Source organism: Anomalospiza imberbis, chromosome Z (assembly GCF_031753505.1).
Source record: "Anomalospiza imberbis isolate Cuckoo-Finch-1a 21T00152 chromosome Z, ASM3175350v1, whole genome shotgun sequence".
Classification (NCBI taxonomy): Eukaryota; Metazoa; Chordata; class Aves; order Passeriformes; family Viduidae; genus Anomalospiza; species Anomalospiza imberbis.
This window is the reverse complement of record NC_089721.1, coordinates 59,088,654-59,106,090: the sequence shown is the minus strand read 5'-3', so window position 1 is coordinate 59,106,090 and position 17,437 is coordinate 59,088,654. Positions and strand designations below refer to the sequence as shown.

The window sequence follows — 17,437 nt, the reverse complement described above, 5'->3', positions numbered from 1 at the left end:
CTCTTCTAAGGAAAATTATTATTACTAAATTATTGTGTATTTACTGGAAGGTTTAGAAAATAAAAACTTCTAATGATTGTTTAAACTACTAATGTTAGCATTTAAATTATTAAATATTAACATTATTTAATGTTAGTATTTAATAGTAATAATAGTAGTATATAATTTAATTTAATAGTAATAATAGTGCTAATAGTATTTAAATTACTATTTAAATTAGTAAGCTAAAATTCACAGAAGTATTTATGTAGAAAAAGCAAAATTGAAAAACCCTAGGTTTCTGGTGTATTGTTTGCTTGAAATAATGCTTGGAAATATCTCATTTGAAATTTCATAGTAAGTACTGAGAAAATTTTTGTGAAAAAGGACATTCATGAATCTGAAGGATGTGTAAGTGTATGCACACAAATGATTAACACAGCAGTAAGTATAACAGTGGGGAGTATCTTCGTAAATAAATCTACATATTAACACTAGAATAAGCATGCGAGGTCAAAGGAAAAAAAAGTAATTTTTACAAGAGTCAATGTTGTAATATTTTGATGCTCTGAGGGAGAGTAAACGGGGAAATATGATCAATGAAGAAGCATTTTGCAAAGATCTGTTATTACTGTACCTAAGATGCTATCAATATTAATGCAAGACAAGTGTCAACTTTGAAGCTCATTTTCCTTTCCTTGTGTTAGGTTAAAGCAGCAACAGGTGAACAGGTGTCAGCAGAGGATCTTGGAGGGGCAGATCTTCACTGCAGGTTTAAAGAAATATTCTCCCAGAGTTAATTTCTTCCATACTGTAGACTTCCCCTTCCCCTGCTCTTCCCTTATTTTATTTTGGTTTTAGATCTTTCTTAAGCTGTGTTTACCTTTTGAAAGGTGTTTACCTTATTTCTGTGTTATCTGATGCTGACTGATTGTTTTATAGTTAGAATATCACAGTTACATTGTGTTACTTTAGTCAGCATTGTTTCCTTCATTTATTGCTTTAAAACACTCACATGTCCAGTGTACTTCAGCATCATCCATAATACGGAGGACTTGAATAATGAGTGCTAACAGAATAATATGTATTGAGAAAGATAATGCATTTTGCAGATTATATCTTTCTTACAGTCATGTAGAATTCACTTCAAGCAAGATGAAAATAGATTGTGCTTTTTGTAAAAAATATTTCTTATCAAACCCAAAAAATATGTGCACTTTCAAGTTCTGCAGTTAATAATAAACAAAATTAGGTATTACTGCACAGTAAGTTATCTATTGCTGTATAATAAATGCTTATTTGTTACTTCAGTTTGAAGTGAATAAAGAATTATTTTGAAGGGCAGTTCATGCCATTTTGGTAAACAAGTTTTTCTTTATAATTTAAATTAATTTTTGCTGCATATGAACAATGCTTGTTATATTTTATATTACCATTTAGAATTTTATTTCCTGCATTTCATTTCATGTCTGATAACTTGAATGTACTGTTTTGAAGAAAAGTTCAGGCATGGGTTTTATTTTTAAAGTAACTTCGTAATAAAACACAGCTGAATTGTTGCATCTATATTTTCAAGGTCTTACAAGCTTTAAAATGTCAAGTTTTCATTGCCTGATTTATGTGTGTTTTTTTTCCTAAAGTATTCATCTTGCTATTGTTGTTTATATACAGAAAATCTGGTGTAACAGATCATTATGCTTTGGATGACAATCATGCACTTCATCTGGCAAGGAAAATTGTAAGAAGTTTGAATCTCCAGAAGAATGTAGATGTAAGTGTATAGAGTCTGAAAACACTGCATTGTCGAAATTAGGAATGCTTTTCTCTGCCTGATTGATATAACACTTGTTTATAGAACACATTTTTGTCTATGACTTTACACATCTGAAAACGGAAGTCACAGTTCTTGTCCTTAAAGATTTCTCTGATGCTTCAGTTCTACAATTACATTCCTGCTGTATTATTCCCATTAAAACTACTGGGATTAAATGTAGGAATGAAGCAACTAGAAGAGTGCTTCAGAGTCATAGAATTGCACTTTTAGATTAATCCATTCTTGCAATATACTTAATTTTAAATCCACGTGATCATTTTCCATGGGCTTAAAATTAGATACCTGTTAAAGCATCTTTTTGCATAGATATTTTTTGGGATTATTAAGGTCTTGAAAACCAAGGGGATATATCTAAATCTTGATAATGAATTGAATTGATTTAAGAATTTCTTGTAGTAAATGGGATGGATAGCATATGGGGGTGGCATTGCTGTATTTTATTTTAGTAGGAGATATGAGAGGGTGAATGGAAGTTCAGGGAAGGCAAGATACTGTATTCAGTTGTGTGACAAAATCTTCACCCGTTTTTCAGAATGCTGCCTGCCTTAGAGGGCACAGGGGGAAAGTAAGCAAATAGGAGGACATGCCTAATTTTTCTATAACATGGAAGAAGTGGACCACATGTGGAGATAGATGCAGGAGTAGGAAAAAGGTAACAGTAAGTGAGAAACTGTTATCATCCTTCAGTTTAGGAAACTTGGTTTTTATGCAAAGTGACAAGCCAGTACAGGAATTTTGATGTTGTTGGTGAAGAGAAGTCTTTGCTCGAGGAAGTTGGCAAATTAATTATTGTTTGAATTTTTAAGTCATAATGTAAACTTTGTTGTGTAAATTGTTTGTTAAATTGCTATAGGTAACTATAGAACCGTCAGAAGAGCCTTTATTTCCAGCTGATGAAATATATGGAATAGTTGGTGATCAGCTAAAAAGAAATTTTGATGTCAAAGAGGTATGAGTATTAATGCAAGATCCATATGCGCATACATACATGCACACATTTTCTTGCAGGAAATCACTGTTTATTTTGTCATAATTAATAATACCTGATTTGGGTACTTATTCTTTATATTTTTCTCTAGCATATGTGTTGCCATAGCAGTGACTTGTTGAAAATATAATCGGTTTTGGTTATACTTTAGAGAAGGATTAGCAAGGATGAGAGATTGGTAACATTCTGATAAAGCTGACAGAAAAGGGAGCTCCTCATTGGCAAAGCATTCTATAGATATGGTGGCTTGCTTTTTCTGTCACTCCTGTGAAGGATTGTTTAAGTATTTATGAAGTATAAGTACACCAAATAATTGAGCCTTGTCCCAACTGTGTTCAAAGACTATTGTACCCTACTGCAGGTTTAGTGTAATTACCTGCCTTGGAACCTTCATGTGAGCCAACAGGCTTTTTCATATTTTCCACAAATCTCACATTCAGAATCTTTTTTACTACTAGCCAAGTACGTATTTTAGGAAGAGTCTCGATATATACCTGTCTTAAAATATTTGGCAGAAATTACTAGGATTTGCTTTGCATTAAGGGGAAAAAGAGATTAAAAGTTTCATTGAATTTCATATTTCACTCTCAAAAGTTTGAATACTTTGGATTTATGTTCTTTTGAAGTGTGGAAATATGTATTTTCTGACAAATGTCTTGCTAGCATTGGATCTGTATTTATAAAAAATGGCTCCTTTGCATCATGGAGAAACCTTAAATCAGATCTTCTTTTTTTTTTTGTATGTCGCAAACTCAAGCAAGCCTAAAAATAATCATATCTCTAAGAAAGTGACTCATGAGTGTGTATATGTCTTTTTCTTTACAAATGAGAGGCTATTGATTAATGTTTAATAAAAGCAGAGGTTTTTCTTTGAAATTCAACTAATCAGGAAAACATTGTTCCTGTGTACATTAGCTATTTGGTTAGAATATTCTTAATCTTGAAATTCCATTTTTTACAAACATGTGAACGAATCACGCTTAAAAAACTAAATGGGCTTTACCTGCCATCCAAACTGTTTATATGGTGGGCTGCTTGGTGTTCTATAAATGGAAAAGTTTTGAGTTACATGTTGTCATGGCCGTCCTTTCTAAACAATTAAAAACCTTGAAGGATTAGGAATTTAATGTTATTTTTCCATTTCTTCTTAAGGTCATTGCTAGAATAGTAGATGGAAGTAGATTTAATGAATTCAAAGCCTTGTATGGGGATACTTTAGTTACAGGTAAGTAGAAATGTAATTATTCTGTATATGTTCCCACTGGTTTTATGGTTGGATTTATTCTGGCTCACCACTGATGTTTTTAACTATTATTTTCAGAAGAAATGCAGTTTCTGTTACCAGGAGAATGTCTTACCTTTATATGCTATGGAAAAATAAATACATGTGGAAATTTACAAATTAATCTCTGTCCTTTAGGATTTGCAAGAATTTTTGGTTACCCAGTAGGAATTATTGGAAACAATGGAGTTCTTTTCTCAGAGTCAGCAAAAAAGGTAAATGGACAGATTATTAGCTTCTTTGCCATTGAGAAACAAAACTTCCAGTGGACAACTTGCTCTTGAGAGGAGGAACTTTTTTAAATAACAGAAGAGACCTGGCTCCACATTTTTCATGTGAATGTGGAACAGGTATAAGTTGCTAATAAGCTGGAAAAAAAACCCTGAACATAATTTAGAAACAGTGTTTGGTAGATTTTTCTGATGTGAAGAGGATAGGCCAACACCAGAACAGCATTTGTATTCGTGTGAATACAGCGTAGTTGAAATATTATATCCTGAAACTTATATCTGTTGCAAGACAAGTCCATCCTGCTTACATCAAATATCCTGTTGGGTATTTCTAAACTCTAAACCATTAAGTACTATGGAAAAATCACATCTTTGTTTTTGTAATAACTGGAAAATCTTAAACCTGAATTCCAGTGCTTAGTTCATTGATTTACCAGAGTTTTAATTTTCATAACTTTGCTGTGGCATCTCCTGGCTTAGAATAATGAGTTAGCACATGTGCAGTCTTTCAGAATCTCTGAGGTAAAACACCTGTTTTGTGAATGAAAGGCTGTGTGTGAAGGAGTATTGTGATTTTATCACAGTTAACAGGGCTTTACAGTTTGGACTTCAGGGAATGATGGTGATAAAGAGTATCTGGGTATTGCAAAGTGTTTACCTTGGTCTGTGTTGCTTGCTTTAGTTCTTTATTTTTTCAAGAAACAACTGTCAGTCAAATTCTTTGTAATAGCAATTATATATGCTAGTTTTATTCTAACAGGCTTCTTGAGCTAATGGTGAGGAAATTGGTATTGAGAAAATACAGAAAAAGGCAGCATTGATGAGAGAGGTGGAAAAAGGAAGTAATTTTACTGGATTTATTGCTGTTATAAAATAATACACAAAATTGAGTTTCATGTACTGAAGGAATACTTCCAACTTGAAGCACTGTAGTACATGCCATTTTTTTTTTTCATCTGGCATTGGTTTTAACAGTTAATTCCAGGTAGAAAATAACTCTTGGAGTATTTATAATAGTTTAATTTGTTTTAACAATTTAGTGCTACAACTTTTTTTCCTAACAATGAAAAAAAATGTAAGGAATCTTCATTTTCTGACTTTTACTGGCATATCACTACTGTAAAAGGAAATTCACCCCTAGAGAAACCTTTGTCCGTGGTGTTGGTTCTATAAAGCAACATGCCTTAGCAATACTCCTTTTTTTTCCTGCATTTTTATAATGAATTGTTGCACATTTTTCCTGTGATCATCACTGTGTTATTCACATGTTTCTCTGAAGATTATACTTAATTATTTTTCTCTCTTTTTTTCTTTTTATAACCTTTGCAGGTTTTATATAGTGAAGAGGTTAGATGTTTTTTCAGTTGTTGTACTACATAACCTTGTTTTGTTTTGTTTTGTTTACCAGCAAGTGTATAAATAAGCTGAGGAACTTTATTGATTTAGATTAGTTGAAACGGAGGCTTGGAATCTACTATTTGTAACTTTGCTATGAAATTGGTTTTTTGCTAGTAAATAGGGAGAGGGCATCTGCCTTCAGGAAAGGGAGAAAATGTTACAGCAATTGGCAGGGCCATGGGTAAATAACGTATATGGGCCTTTCCCAGTTTTAGAGAGTACTTTTATTTTGTACAGAAAATTGAGAGATATGTTTTTCTGACTGACTGACTTGATTTCTCTGACTGAGTAGTACTAAGGTCGATGTCAGATGCCACACTGACAGTGTCCGTTGTTAACTGCATATTGGCTGAGTCACAGCAGTTGATTTCAGTATTAGTAGTAATGCTTTTTAAAGATATTATTTCTTTTACCGATGATATCACACAGTTTTGAAGATCTCTTACTGTTTCTACAGTGAATGCATGTTTTGCAGTTAACTTTGGGTGAAGGAGAAATAGTATAGCACTTCCTGATGGAAATACTGTGGTGGACTTCAGTGGAAGGATTTAGCACAGTTTTCAGAATGCTGGTAGTGATAGCTTCACTTTTCCAGCTTTTAATGGCTCACTCTTCTTTTTTTTCCTCTCCACAGGGTACACATTTTATCCAGTTGTGTTGCCAGAGAAATATTCCCATCGTGTTTTTGCAGAATATTACAGGTGAGTAAGATCGAGTTTTTGAGGTTTCTCTTTGTTGTAGACTTTGCTGTTAATTGTTGAGGCAGTGTTCTAGACAGCCTCTTGTGTGCTTCGTAGTACCTACATCTCCAGCCTGTTTGGAAATCAGCCTGTCAGCAGCTGCTGAAGGCCTTGCCATATGATTTGCTCCTCAGTTCTTTCTGCAATGTGCTGTGAAGTGCACAGTATGACATATGGCACAGTATTGTAATATAAAGCTGGTGAGCCTTTTGTTCTTGTATTTCTTTAGGTTTCATGGTTGGCAGAGAATATGAGGCTGGAGGGATAGCAAAAGATGGTGCCAAGATGGTAACTGCTGTAGCTTGTGCCAATGTACCTAAAATAACTGTCATTATTGGTGGCTCTTACGGAGCTGGAAACTATGGGATGTGTGGAAGAGCATATAGGTGAGTGTTGCTTCAAATTGTTACAGGAGTTAGAAGTAATTTAAGAGAGCATAACCTTGAAGTACCATTCTAAAAAATCTTCTGAACTCTTGAAGAAGTTGTGCTGTTTGCAAAAGAGTTCTTAATGAATATATTCATAAGCAAATAACCGCCTGAAATTTGTAGAGACTAAAAAGGCTTATGATTCACTTTGAATTAGGTGACAGAGGAGACCTTCTAAAAGTAAACCTGTTCACATCCTTTTCTCCCATTTCAGTTCTTGCTGGAAAAATTGTAAAGTCTTAAACTTGGGCAGTATAGGCTGGTCCTTTATTCTGCATTCATAGGAAGAGTATATCAGCTTGTGTAAAAACTCCTTATTCACTTTAATCAGCCTGTTTTTATGTGTAAGGTTTGTATAACCCCTAAAGATTTTTTTGTTGACCCTTTGGTCAACAGAAGGGCTTATGTGATTTTTTTAAATTTAATTTTTCAAGATTCCTCAAGATTTAATTTTCAAGATTGAAGTTAGTTGAGATGTTTAGGAGAAAAATTCCTGTGGGTTGGGAATGTGAGCTGAAGAAAGAGAAAATTTTTTTAAAAGGTGAATAATGGAAATGAACAGAATTTTTACATTTTGAAATGTAATGCTGCAAGGATTGAAGTATGTTAATGTACCTTTTAAAAAAAAAATTATTATAAAATTGTCATGCATAAAAATGTATTCTTAGTTGAGTGAGAATTAGTTCTTCACGAGGAAATGTGACAATGTCTTACCTTAATGTTTAATACGTATCTTTTCAGTCCAAGATTTTTATATATGTGGCCAAATGCTCGCATATCGGTGATGGGAGGGGAGCAAGCTGCAACTGTTCTAGCTACAATAGCTAAGGACCAAAAAGCAAGGGAGGGAAAACAGGTATATCATTCTTCTTTCATTTCTAGTAAAGTCATTATCACTTACTCTTTTACTGGAGTTGGTCACTTTGTGAGCTAGGAAGGGGTTGAAGAGAGTGAGATACCAGTGAATTATCCTAGTGCCAACTAGTGCACTGTCAAACATGAAGCATTTGTGAAAGGTTATTGCTTACTTCTTTGAAATGTGAAGATCATTCATAACATTTCTTACTTTTGCTTAAAAAGAGGAGTATTTCATATTCCATCGTGTTTTTGTACTTTGTGCTCCAAGTTATTAGTTCTACCCAAGATAAGCAACTAGGAATCCTCCTTGGTTTGGAAGTATGAAGAGGAATATGTCAGGAAAAAGTGTCTTTCCAATTATTATGAAGGTGGCAGTTTTAGAGAAAGTTCATCTTCAAATGATTCACTGATTGAGAATTAAGAAACTTGTAACAGCAGAAGTCTGGAGAGGTTTGGAAAAGTTTTTGCTGATTTCAACATTTTAATTGAAAATTAGAGGTATAGTGTTTATATAATAAACATATCTTACTAAATCGTATAGTAATATTTTATCGTTTCACTGCATACTCTTTTCTGCTGAGTTGGGTTTTTTTAATTGCAAGGTTTATGGTTATAGTACTGCCTTGATCCCATAAGAAATGGTTTTATTGATGTCTTAAAATTATTCATATTTATAATGAATAGTTAATCAGAATAGTGAAGCAGTATGAACATGCTGTCTCAGTGTCATTACTTTTCAACACTTGAGTTGTTCTTACTGTGGTTAGAATGTACTCACCCTTATCTCTGTCTGTCTTAATTTCCGAAACCCATGATACCCAGAAAGAAGGTCAAGAAAAATAATTAGTAGTACTTAAATGTCAGTCAACTGTGTTAGAAACTTGAAAGTTTTCTGAATTTCTGTGACCAGTCTGGATCATAAGAAACGCTGTGTTAGAATAGCGCAGACTTAACATTATTAAAAAATCTTGCCAAAGGCAACCCAAATTTTTTATTTCCAATACACTAGCTTCAGTAATTTTTCAACTGCTAGTCACCAATTACTCTTGCATTCAGTTAAGTATATGTTTATTCTCCTTTTTCCACCCACTTGATTTGGAGAGTGCTATTTGAATTTTGTTGTCAAACATGCAAAATTGACAATTGTGTGCTAAAAGAGTAAAAAAACATTGGCCAGATAATACAGTCATTTTCTTCAGGTTGATGCTGCATATAAAGCTCTGCTATCATTGGAGAAGAAAATATTAAAGAATATTTTATGTGGTTTTTTAGTTGTCTGAGGCAGATGAAGCAGCTTTGAAGGAGCCAATCATTAGGAGGTTCGAGGAGGAAGGAAACCCTTATTATTCCAGTGCAAGGTAACCTACAAATAACTATTCTAAAACTTAATTGTAATCATGGGGCTTGACATCTAATTCTTGATATTAAAGAACAGCAGAACAGAGCAATTGGAAGCAAAGATTGTTTTTGATGTGCATTCAAACCAGTGTCTTGTCTGTTTTGTCTCTGGGACCTGGTACTATGAACTTTTTCAGAAGACAGCATGCACTTGCAAGAATTACTTCACTGGTTCTGTAAGAAATTATATGGTAGCATGGAGTTTCTATGTTGTTTGTTTTATTCTGGATGAGTTTTATATCATTTTCCCCAGTGGAGTATCTGGTCACCTTTCTAAAGCTTATTGAACACTATAATGAGTGGCTGCATGTGTATTAGGAGGAATTCATTTTAGTGGGGTCCTGCAAGTAGAAGAGGCCAGTGGAAAAGGAGGTAGCAGTTTCAAGATGACCTGAAGCATGACCTGGCAAATTTCAGGTCATGGTAGGTAATTGTATTGGATGATAGCAGTGATGGTGTAGGGCTTTAGCTGATGGGTGCTGCATACTCATGAGTTTGCTGAGAAGTCCTTTGCAGCATTTTCATGCTCAGGCTGATGCAATATTAGTAAATGACCAGGAACTAGTTAAGCTAATGAAGCAAGGTGGCATCCTGAAGTGATCCAGACACATCTGGAAAACAGCTTGGGGGGCTTTTTTGGCCTTTGATGGTTATTCTCCATTAGTTTCATCCTGTCATTGCTAATCTTCCTGCATATAGTTCTGCTTGTGGTATCCAAAAGCTAATTTTCCACAGGCTCTCAGCTGCTAATGGTGGTAGAGAGTAGCATATTTCAATGACGCATATGTCAGCTGTAAAAGCAGCAAAGGGGCAGTGAACAACCCAGACTCGTGGAGTATGTAGAGAACAACTTCCTGGTCCAGGTGTCAGGCAAGCCAGCCAGAGGTGCAGCGTTCCTGGGCCTGGCACTCAGCAGTGCAGAGGGGCTCATTGAAGAGGTCATGGCTGGGAGCAGCCGGGGCTGTAGCAGGCACAGCCTGGTCGAGTTCAGGATCTCAAGGAATATGAGGCAGCAAAGAGAAACTCCAGACCCTAAAATTAGAAAGCGTGAACTTCCAGATGTTTAAAGGGTTAGTGGATGAGATTGCCTGGGAAACTCCTTAAGGACAGAGGGGCTGATGAGAGCTGGCAGTTCTTTAAATACACTTTTCTTAGAGCACAAGTGCTCTTTATTCCTTGTGTGGGAAATTGAGCATGGCAGGGTGGAAATTAGCATGGCTGAGCAAGGATTTTCTCCTCAAACTGAGGTGTAAGAAGGAAGTGTACACACTGTGGAAGCAGGGGCAGGTAACCTGGGAAGAGCTTCTTCTTCATGATCAGAAGTAAGATATGAAATGACGGTTAACATTTACTCTTTTGTGTAGGCATAGTGGAATATACTTAACTGAGATATTTATACCTGGGAAATCAATATTAATTTTAATGTTTCATCAAATGAATACCTTCATCAGGCTTGATCTTTTATGGGTAGTAAAAGAAATAGCACAAAAGTTTTTAACAGCTGACCTTTAACAGCTGACTTTGTGCTCTAAGGCAAGAAGGAAAAATGAAAAAATATGTATCATCATTTTTTATAACTGGATTTTAAGGAGAAGAATATTCCACTTATATAATAACATTTAAAAATGAGTCAAACTGTCTGTATTTAAAATTAATCTCTACCCCAGAGAAAATGAATACTGTGATTTTTTTTTTTACATTTGCCTTTTTTTAGTCAGACTCTTTTACTCATTATTTATTTAACATTCAATATATTAGATATATTAGCAATATAAAAACTTACCCTCTCCCAAAAATTGACAGATGATTGTCAGTATTTACAACAGTAAATTACTAATCTGTAAGAAAGTGGTTTTACATGTAAAGTTAAGACCAACATTAAAAAACATCACATTTTGAATTTTTAATAGTGTCTGATTTTTCGACATGAAATGTGAGTGTTTAATGTCATCTTTGTGCTCTCTGATGAACAACGTTTACCAGTTTATGTTTTCAGAATATTGGTCCATTTTGTGAAGTTAAGTTGTTAATCTAGTAGTCACCCCAGCAAATAGCTTAAATTTGCACATCCCAGATGTTAGAAAGTGCTTTTAGTGCTAAGTGACATGTCATTTTTTTGGAAAAGCAAGGTAGTTATGCGCTTCTTACTGTTTCCTTTTGGAAAGCAAATGTGAGTGGGTAGATGTGAGTTGGCATAGAACTAGCTTGGGTCTGGATTGTATGTGGTTGGGTTCGTGTTATGCTGCACTCTAGATAATAATCCCAGCTGAGACATGAAATCAAATGTCAGAGCTGAAATCCCACTGAGGTTTACCAGGCTATAAGCAATGAAGGTGAAATGCCTCTTTTCACAAAGGAGTGCTTTTGACAACAGTGTGTGAGTGGCTCAGGTCAAAGCAGTTCTGGCTGGTTTCTTTAGCTTTTCAGTTCAAGTAGGTGCAGTCTGCATTTTCTAGGAGTTTTTAATTGCTCTCTTGTAGAGTTAATTGGGTATTTCAGTGGATATACTCATGTTTCCTGCCCTTTCATGCTTTGTATTAACTAATTCCTAAGCAAGATTTCGGATCAATAGTTCAGAAGTTTTCATTACTGTGGAGTAGGCTGTCCAAGCAGAAACAATGAGATGAAGTGGATTACAATCTTTGCAGCAAGTGTGCTCAGCGGGAATGATGTACCACTCACCTTGCACCTTGGAGACAATCCTTTCTAATCAGCCAACATCAGCAGCTGCTTATTAGCAAGCATTTTCTGTAATTCAGGGAGGAGTAACCTGTCCCTTTTGCAGCCCATTCCTGTTGTGCTCCAAGCCCGGTAAAAACCCAGCTGATCATCTACCAAATGTCAGGATACTGTAATTGAAACGGAATCCAGACAGCCTTTGTTTTGTAAGAGCCCTCCACCAAAGCGGTCAACAAGGAAACTCTTAACAAACAGCTTTGCATTACTGAGAGAACAAAAAACAATACATGGGCACAAAGATTGTTGTCTGTATTGCTGCTTGTGTGCAGCTGGTTTGGAGGCTCCCTCATGCTGTCCTCCTGCCTAATGTCTGCCTCACCCTTAATAGCCATTGAGATTGATGTGACCCTTCCACTTGACTTCATTAGGCTTTGAATCAAGCTTTTAACAGTAATAAGGAGTGAGAAGGAAAATGCCCTGATGATCTTAAAAGACAAGAAAATATCCCTGTTTATTCTATTGCTTTGCTTATAAGTGATAACTTGCTATACATACAGGATGTCAATACTGTTCCCTGCAGCTTTATTTTCTAATTAGACTTTAACCAATTTTTTGATTATAACCTTTCACAATGAGCAGCCTTAATTAATGGCAGTCATTAGGTAGCACCCTTTTTAATGAGTTATATTAATCTGCTTACAGGTTTCTTAAAAGATTTCAGTGGTTTTCATCTTAACAAATTACACAAGGATTTTACTTTAGGCGACTTCATTTCTTTTACTCACACTATCTCAGTTACAGATATTTTATTAGTGTAGTGTGACTCATGTTCCTGCAATGGGGTTTTAATAGATAGTTTAATTATTAATGTTACATCCCAGTAGAGAACGCAGTTTTCTTTAAACAAAGAGAAGCAGAAGCCAGGGGTGACCATATGAAAGCAGCTTGACTTGCATGCAACATAAAATTTCTGTGGTTGTTAATATAAGTCAATTGTGTTGTTAAAAAAAAAAGGAAAACAAAAACATCCCAAATCTGCCATTGAAATATGCTTCATGTTTGGATATTTATTTCAGTAGTAATCAGTATGAAGTTGTGTCTTGCAAGGTACTGCACTAAGTTGATGATTCTTTTGGAGTCAGTTCATCCCTGTCCTTTCCAGGCCCTGAGAAGATGAGATGAACATTTTAAGTATTATTAATTCCCTCATTCTCTTTCAATGTGTTTCATAAATAAGAAAGTTAATTGCAGATATTTATTAGGAAAAAAAAAAGTTTATATACAGAGCAAACAAAGCTGTAGCAGTCAAAAAACAAAAATTTGCTTAAAAATAGAAATTAATGTATTTGAGATTGTTCATAAATTTGGGGTTTTTTTCATAGTCTTAAGAAAACAGAAGGTTGGGATTGATTTGACCTCACAGAACTGCTTTTATTTTCACTATTAAGGAGGATCTCTTCCATTCCTTAGGTAGATTAATCTGACTATATTCATCATAACTAAATCAAAATATAAATACAAGGTGAAGAAAAATAAGCATATGCATTAAACATTGGTAAGACACACTCTATGAAGTTGAAAGTACAGAAAATAGTGTCTTGACCATTCTGTCATGCTAGATTATATCAAGAGCTACAACTGTTGTCTTGAGAAAAATCAAGAAAATTCAAACATCTCTTAAGTAAGTCTCTGTAAAACCAAGTTACACTTTTCTTTGGCTATTTCAAACAAAAAAAGCTTCCAATTGCTTTTACTTTTGTATGATAAAAATAATTTCCTCTGAGTCTTTTTAACTGAGTATTGCCCAAATAATTTAATAGAATGAGTAACTGCTTAAAATTTAGATACTATTTAAAATTTAAAGATACAGTTAGGAAAGAAGTTACTCACAGGAGTCAGACAGCAGGAGCTTAGACCATGAACTTTTCCCAGTTATGATACAGACAGCTCTTGTGTCATCTGAAGCAGAATTTGCTGTTAGTACCACTTCCATGCAGGTGCAAGTGTGGCTGTTAGAATATTCCAATGCTTGGGTTACTAGCCCACTAGAAGCAGGTACTAACTGAGAATCTTAAAATGAGAAGAAGTTACTTAGAGCTACAGCTCTCTTATATTTGTATTTTGGGCTTATAGCAGGGGTTTTTTTACCATGCCAGAAGTTTTTCTCCTTTTTACATTTGAGGAAATTGTTTACTGCGAGGGTGGTGGGGCACTGAACAGGTTGCCCAGAGGAGCAGTCCTCTGACCCATCCCTGGAAGTGTTCAGTGCCAGGTTGGATGGAGCTCTGAACAACCTGGTCTAGTGGAAGGTGTCCTTGCCTGTGGTGGGGGGGATTAGAACTAGATGATCTTTAAGGTCCCTTCCAACCCAAACCTTTCTATGATTCTATCATTTTTCCAGAATTCGTTCTCTTATTGTTCAGACCTGGCAGCTAGGTCAGTGAGTGCCACAACTACTGTAGTTCAAGACTTCTTAAATCAAAATTTGGTTTTCTCTCCCAAAAAAGAAAAAGCCTGATTTTTCCCAATTAGCAGCAAAGTCTTCCCTTCTCCAAACCCTTTCTTCTTCTGTACTTCAGTTTTTCTCTTGTGCCCCATTTAGATTAACAGTCTCCTGCTTGGGAAGCTGCACCACTATAAGACCTATTTGTAGTAGAGTATTCTTTCTGAGCTGGGTATCCCTTTTCCTCTCTGTCTAACTTTGAAAACATACTCCTAGAACTGAGCCTGAACCCTTGTGCCTGGTCTCATTAAAGGTGTCTTCTTCTGCAATTCCATTTTGTGCATCATAGGATAGATGCACCTTGTAAAATGAAAAGCATATATTGTCAGTCTCTTAGTATATTTATCTGATTTGACCAATATTACTTTCACAGCAAATGACAAAATAAAGCAAATATGGAAAAAAAAACCTCAGGTGTCTGCTGCTGCCTTGAGTTTATCACCATGTGTTTATGTACAGTTTGCAGTCCTCTTGGGGGTGAGGTTGGCACATTTAGGATTGAAAGAAGAGTGCAAAATCTCATGTTTCCTGTTCAATAGGTTTAGCCAAAAATTATCTCCAAACAATATAAAATTTGCAGATGGAACTTCAATTGGAAAGGAAAGGCTGTGTCTTCTCTTGGCAGAGTCAGTCTTGGCTCCTTGTTCATGACTGTTTCTTGTATTTTTAAATTTCCCACAAAGAATTAAGTGTTAGCTAACACTGAAATAAGTTCACAAAGAATGCAAAATAAGTCTGTCCAGGGAAAGATGGGATGGAGGAGGAGCATCCCTCTCTTAACCAAAGATGCATGTGTTCTGCAGATGCTGATTATGTCTTAGTTTAAGTGAGACTGGGTTTCAACGAGCAGTATGGTATCTTGTTTAAATATCTTGCTGGGGAAATAACAGTATTTACATTTTCATTTCAAGGTGGGAATTTTAACATGGATTTTAATTTAGGTAGGATGGAGCTGTCATTGAGAACTAATGCTACTAAGACCTTAATTTTTGGGTAATATCAAAGAGACTATTTACAAGTGTTGGCAATTTTGGGGACCTGGGAATTTGACAATTGCTCATTTATAATTTAATTGCCTTCAGGCCTGGGTTAAGGAGGCTAGTATCTTCCAGTTGTTTAGAAATGAACTTAATGGTAAAATAATTGAAAGAAATAGTATTGGGTCTTGCTGAGGTGGAGTTCATTTTACCACAGCAGCCCTCCCAGTGCTGTGCTTTGCATTAGTAGCTGGAAAGGTGTTGACAGCACAGCAGGACCTTGGCTGAGCAGTGCTTTGCTGAGCAGTGCTGGCACAGCACCAGCCTCCCTCTCCAGCATTTCCCCCCAGCAGTATTCTGGGGTGGGCAAGATCCTGGGAGGGGACACAACTAGGCCCACTGAGACAAATTAACCAAAGGGATATTCCATAGCATATGACTTCAGCTCAATTCCAAAAGCTAAGGAAAGGAGGAGGAAATTGGAACATTGGTTATTTACAGTGTTTGCTTTCCCAAGCAAATGCCATATGTTCTGAAGCCCTGCTTCCTGGGAAGTGACCAGACATCGCTTGCTGATGGGAAGTAGAGGATAAAGTTGTTAACTTGTTTTTTCTCTTGGTGCACGTGCAAACTTTCACTTATGCTTTAGTAAACTGTCTTATCTCAACCTATTGTTTTCCATCCAATTTTCTCTCCTCTGTATAGCTGGGAAGGGGGAGGAGAGATAGAGCAGCCCCATGGGCACCTGGAATGCAACAAAGGTCAGAACCCATCACAGAAGTTATGAAAATACTTGAATTTTTTTCTGGCTTTTTAATGATGAAAGAATAAACACTTGTATCATCCTCATCTGGCACATGAATTAACCTGAATAGTGTAAATAATGATGTGACATAATCCTTGAAGTGCAAGCATTCTTGATGGAATTAGATAGGTCATTGACAGATGGTAATTTTCTACATGAACATTAACAAGCAAAGAGGGGTTTTTTTCTTGAAGGAGATGATTAAGTATGAAGAATCTATTTAAAATATGTAGGTCTAATATTCTTCACTTACCTAAATGTAAATATCATTCTAGAACACAAATTCCATGGAGTAATGCACACCAGTCAATTGCATTGATGAACAGCGTGAATTGACTCCATTGTTTTAAGTATAATTTAGCTCTTTACTCCTCTTCTTTTTCTGGAAAGCATTTCCAGTTTCATGGGTTAGAAAGTATACCAGTTGTATATATTGATTTCCTTTAATAAATAAAGGTTTTGGTTTGTTATGTTTTTGGCTTTTCTCTAGATTATGGGATGACGGAATTATTGATCCAGCTGACACAAGACTGGTTTTGGGCCTCAGTCTCAGCGCAGCACTAAATGCACCCACAAAGAAGACAGAATTCGGCGTTTTCAGGATGTAAACTTAAACGTGGTCATCAGAATTACCTCTGTATATTTTATTTGGGGCTGGGCAGCACACTAACTACAATACTGCAGTGATTAAAAGTAAAGATTTGTAAGATGCTATTTTTAATGAAACTTTCATCATTATTTTTCACTGACTGCAATTGTCACACAGTGCTTCAGTTTTTAATAGTAATTTGAGATTAGTCATTTAAGTGCTTATGTAACTGCATTGCATGAATAAATCACAGTTTATTGATACTATCTCTTATATAAATAAATGTACAAAATAAGCTACCTATTTGGTGCTTATCAGGTCTTGTGTTTCTTTTAATTCTTTTTTGTATGTCTTTTATGAATGCAAAGTACTTTTGAAGTCCAAGAAAAACCCACATTTGCCAATAAATAATTTTTGTGAAAGGGGAGTGCTGTAAGGGCAGCCAGGGATTTCAACACAGCATAAAATTTTAGATTTCATGCAGTTGTTGTCATCTTGTTTTATCTCTGGCTTTCGTCCAGGAAACATTGCTTTTCTGTGTGGTTCCCTGAAGTCAAAACACCTAACGAACCTGATGGATGCGTAATGTTTTCTGGAAGAGATGGGAGGTGTGCGCTGGTATCTATGAAATCAGCAGGTTGCTGAGAGCATGTGTGAGGACAGGGAATGGCTGCAAAGGTGTTTAAATATCTTGGCATGTGGTCCTTCTGGTAATTTTGGTTTCAGAAAGACAGAGTGTTCTCTCCACG

At 35.6% G+C, this 17,437-nt stretch overlaps 1 protein-coding gene across 1 annotated transcript in view; it reads left to right on the top strand.

The window, feature by feature from the left end:
• Positions 1 to 16,988, top strand: part of MCCC2 (methylcrotonyl-CoA carboxylase subunit 2) — a 37,470-nt gene extending 20,482 nt beyond the window's left edge. The window contains exons 8-17 of the mRNA XM_068175981.1: positions 687 to 751; positions 1,651 to 1,750; positions 2,667 to 2,762; positions 3,954 to 4,026; positions 4,222 to 4,298; positions 6,346 to 6,412; positions 6,681 to 6,837; positions 7,621 to 7,735; positions 9,010 to 9,095; positions 16,590 to 16,988. Of these exons, the coding sequence (XP_068032082.1) occupies positions 687 to 751; positions 1,651 to 1,750; positions 2,667 to 2,762; positions 3,954 to 4,026; positions 4,222 to 4,298; positions 6,346 to 6,412; positions 6,681 to 6,837; positions 7,621 to 7,735; positions 9,010 to 9,095; positions 16,590 to 16,707 (954 nt within the window). The 3' untranslated portion in view covers positions 16,708 to 16,988. The remainder of the gene's footprint in view (positions 1 to 686; positions 752 to 1,650; positions 1,751 to 2,666; positions 2,763 to 3,953; positions 4,027 to 4,221; positions 4,299 to 6,345; positions 6,413 to 6,680; positions 6,838 to 7,620; positions 7,736 to 9,009; positions 9,096 to 16,589) is intronic.
• Positions 16,989 to 17,437: the final 449 nt, after the last annotated feature.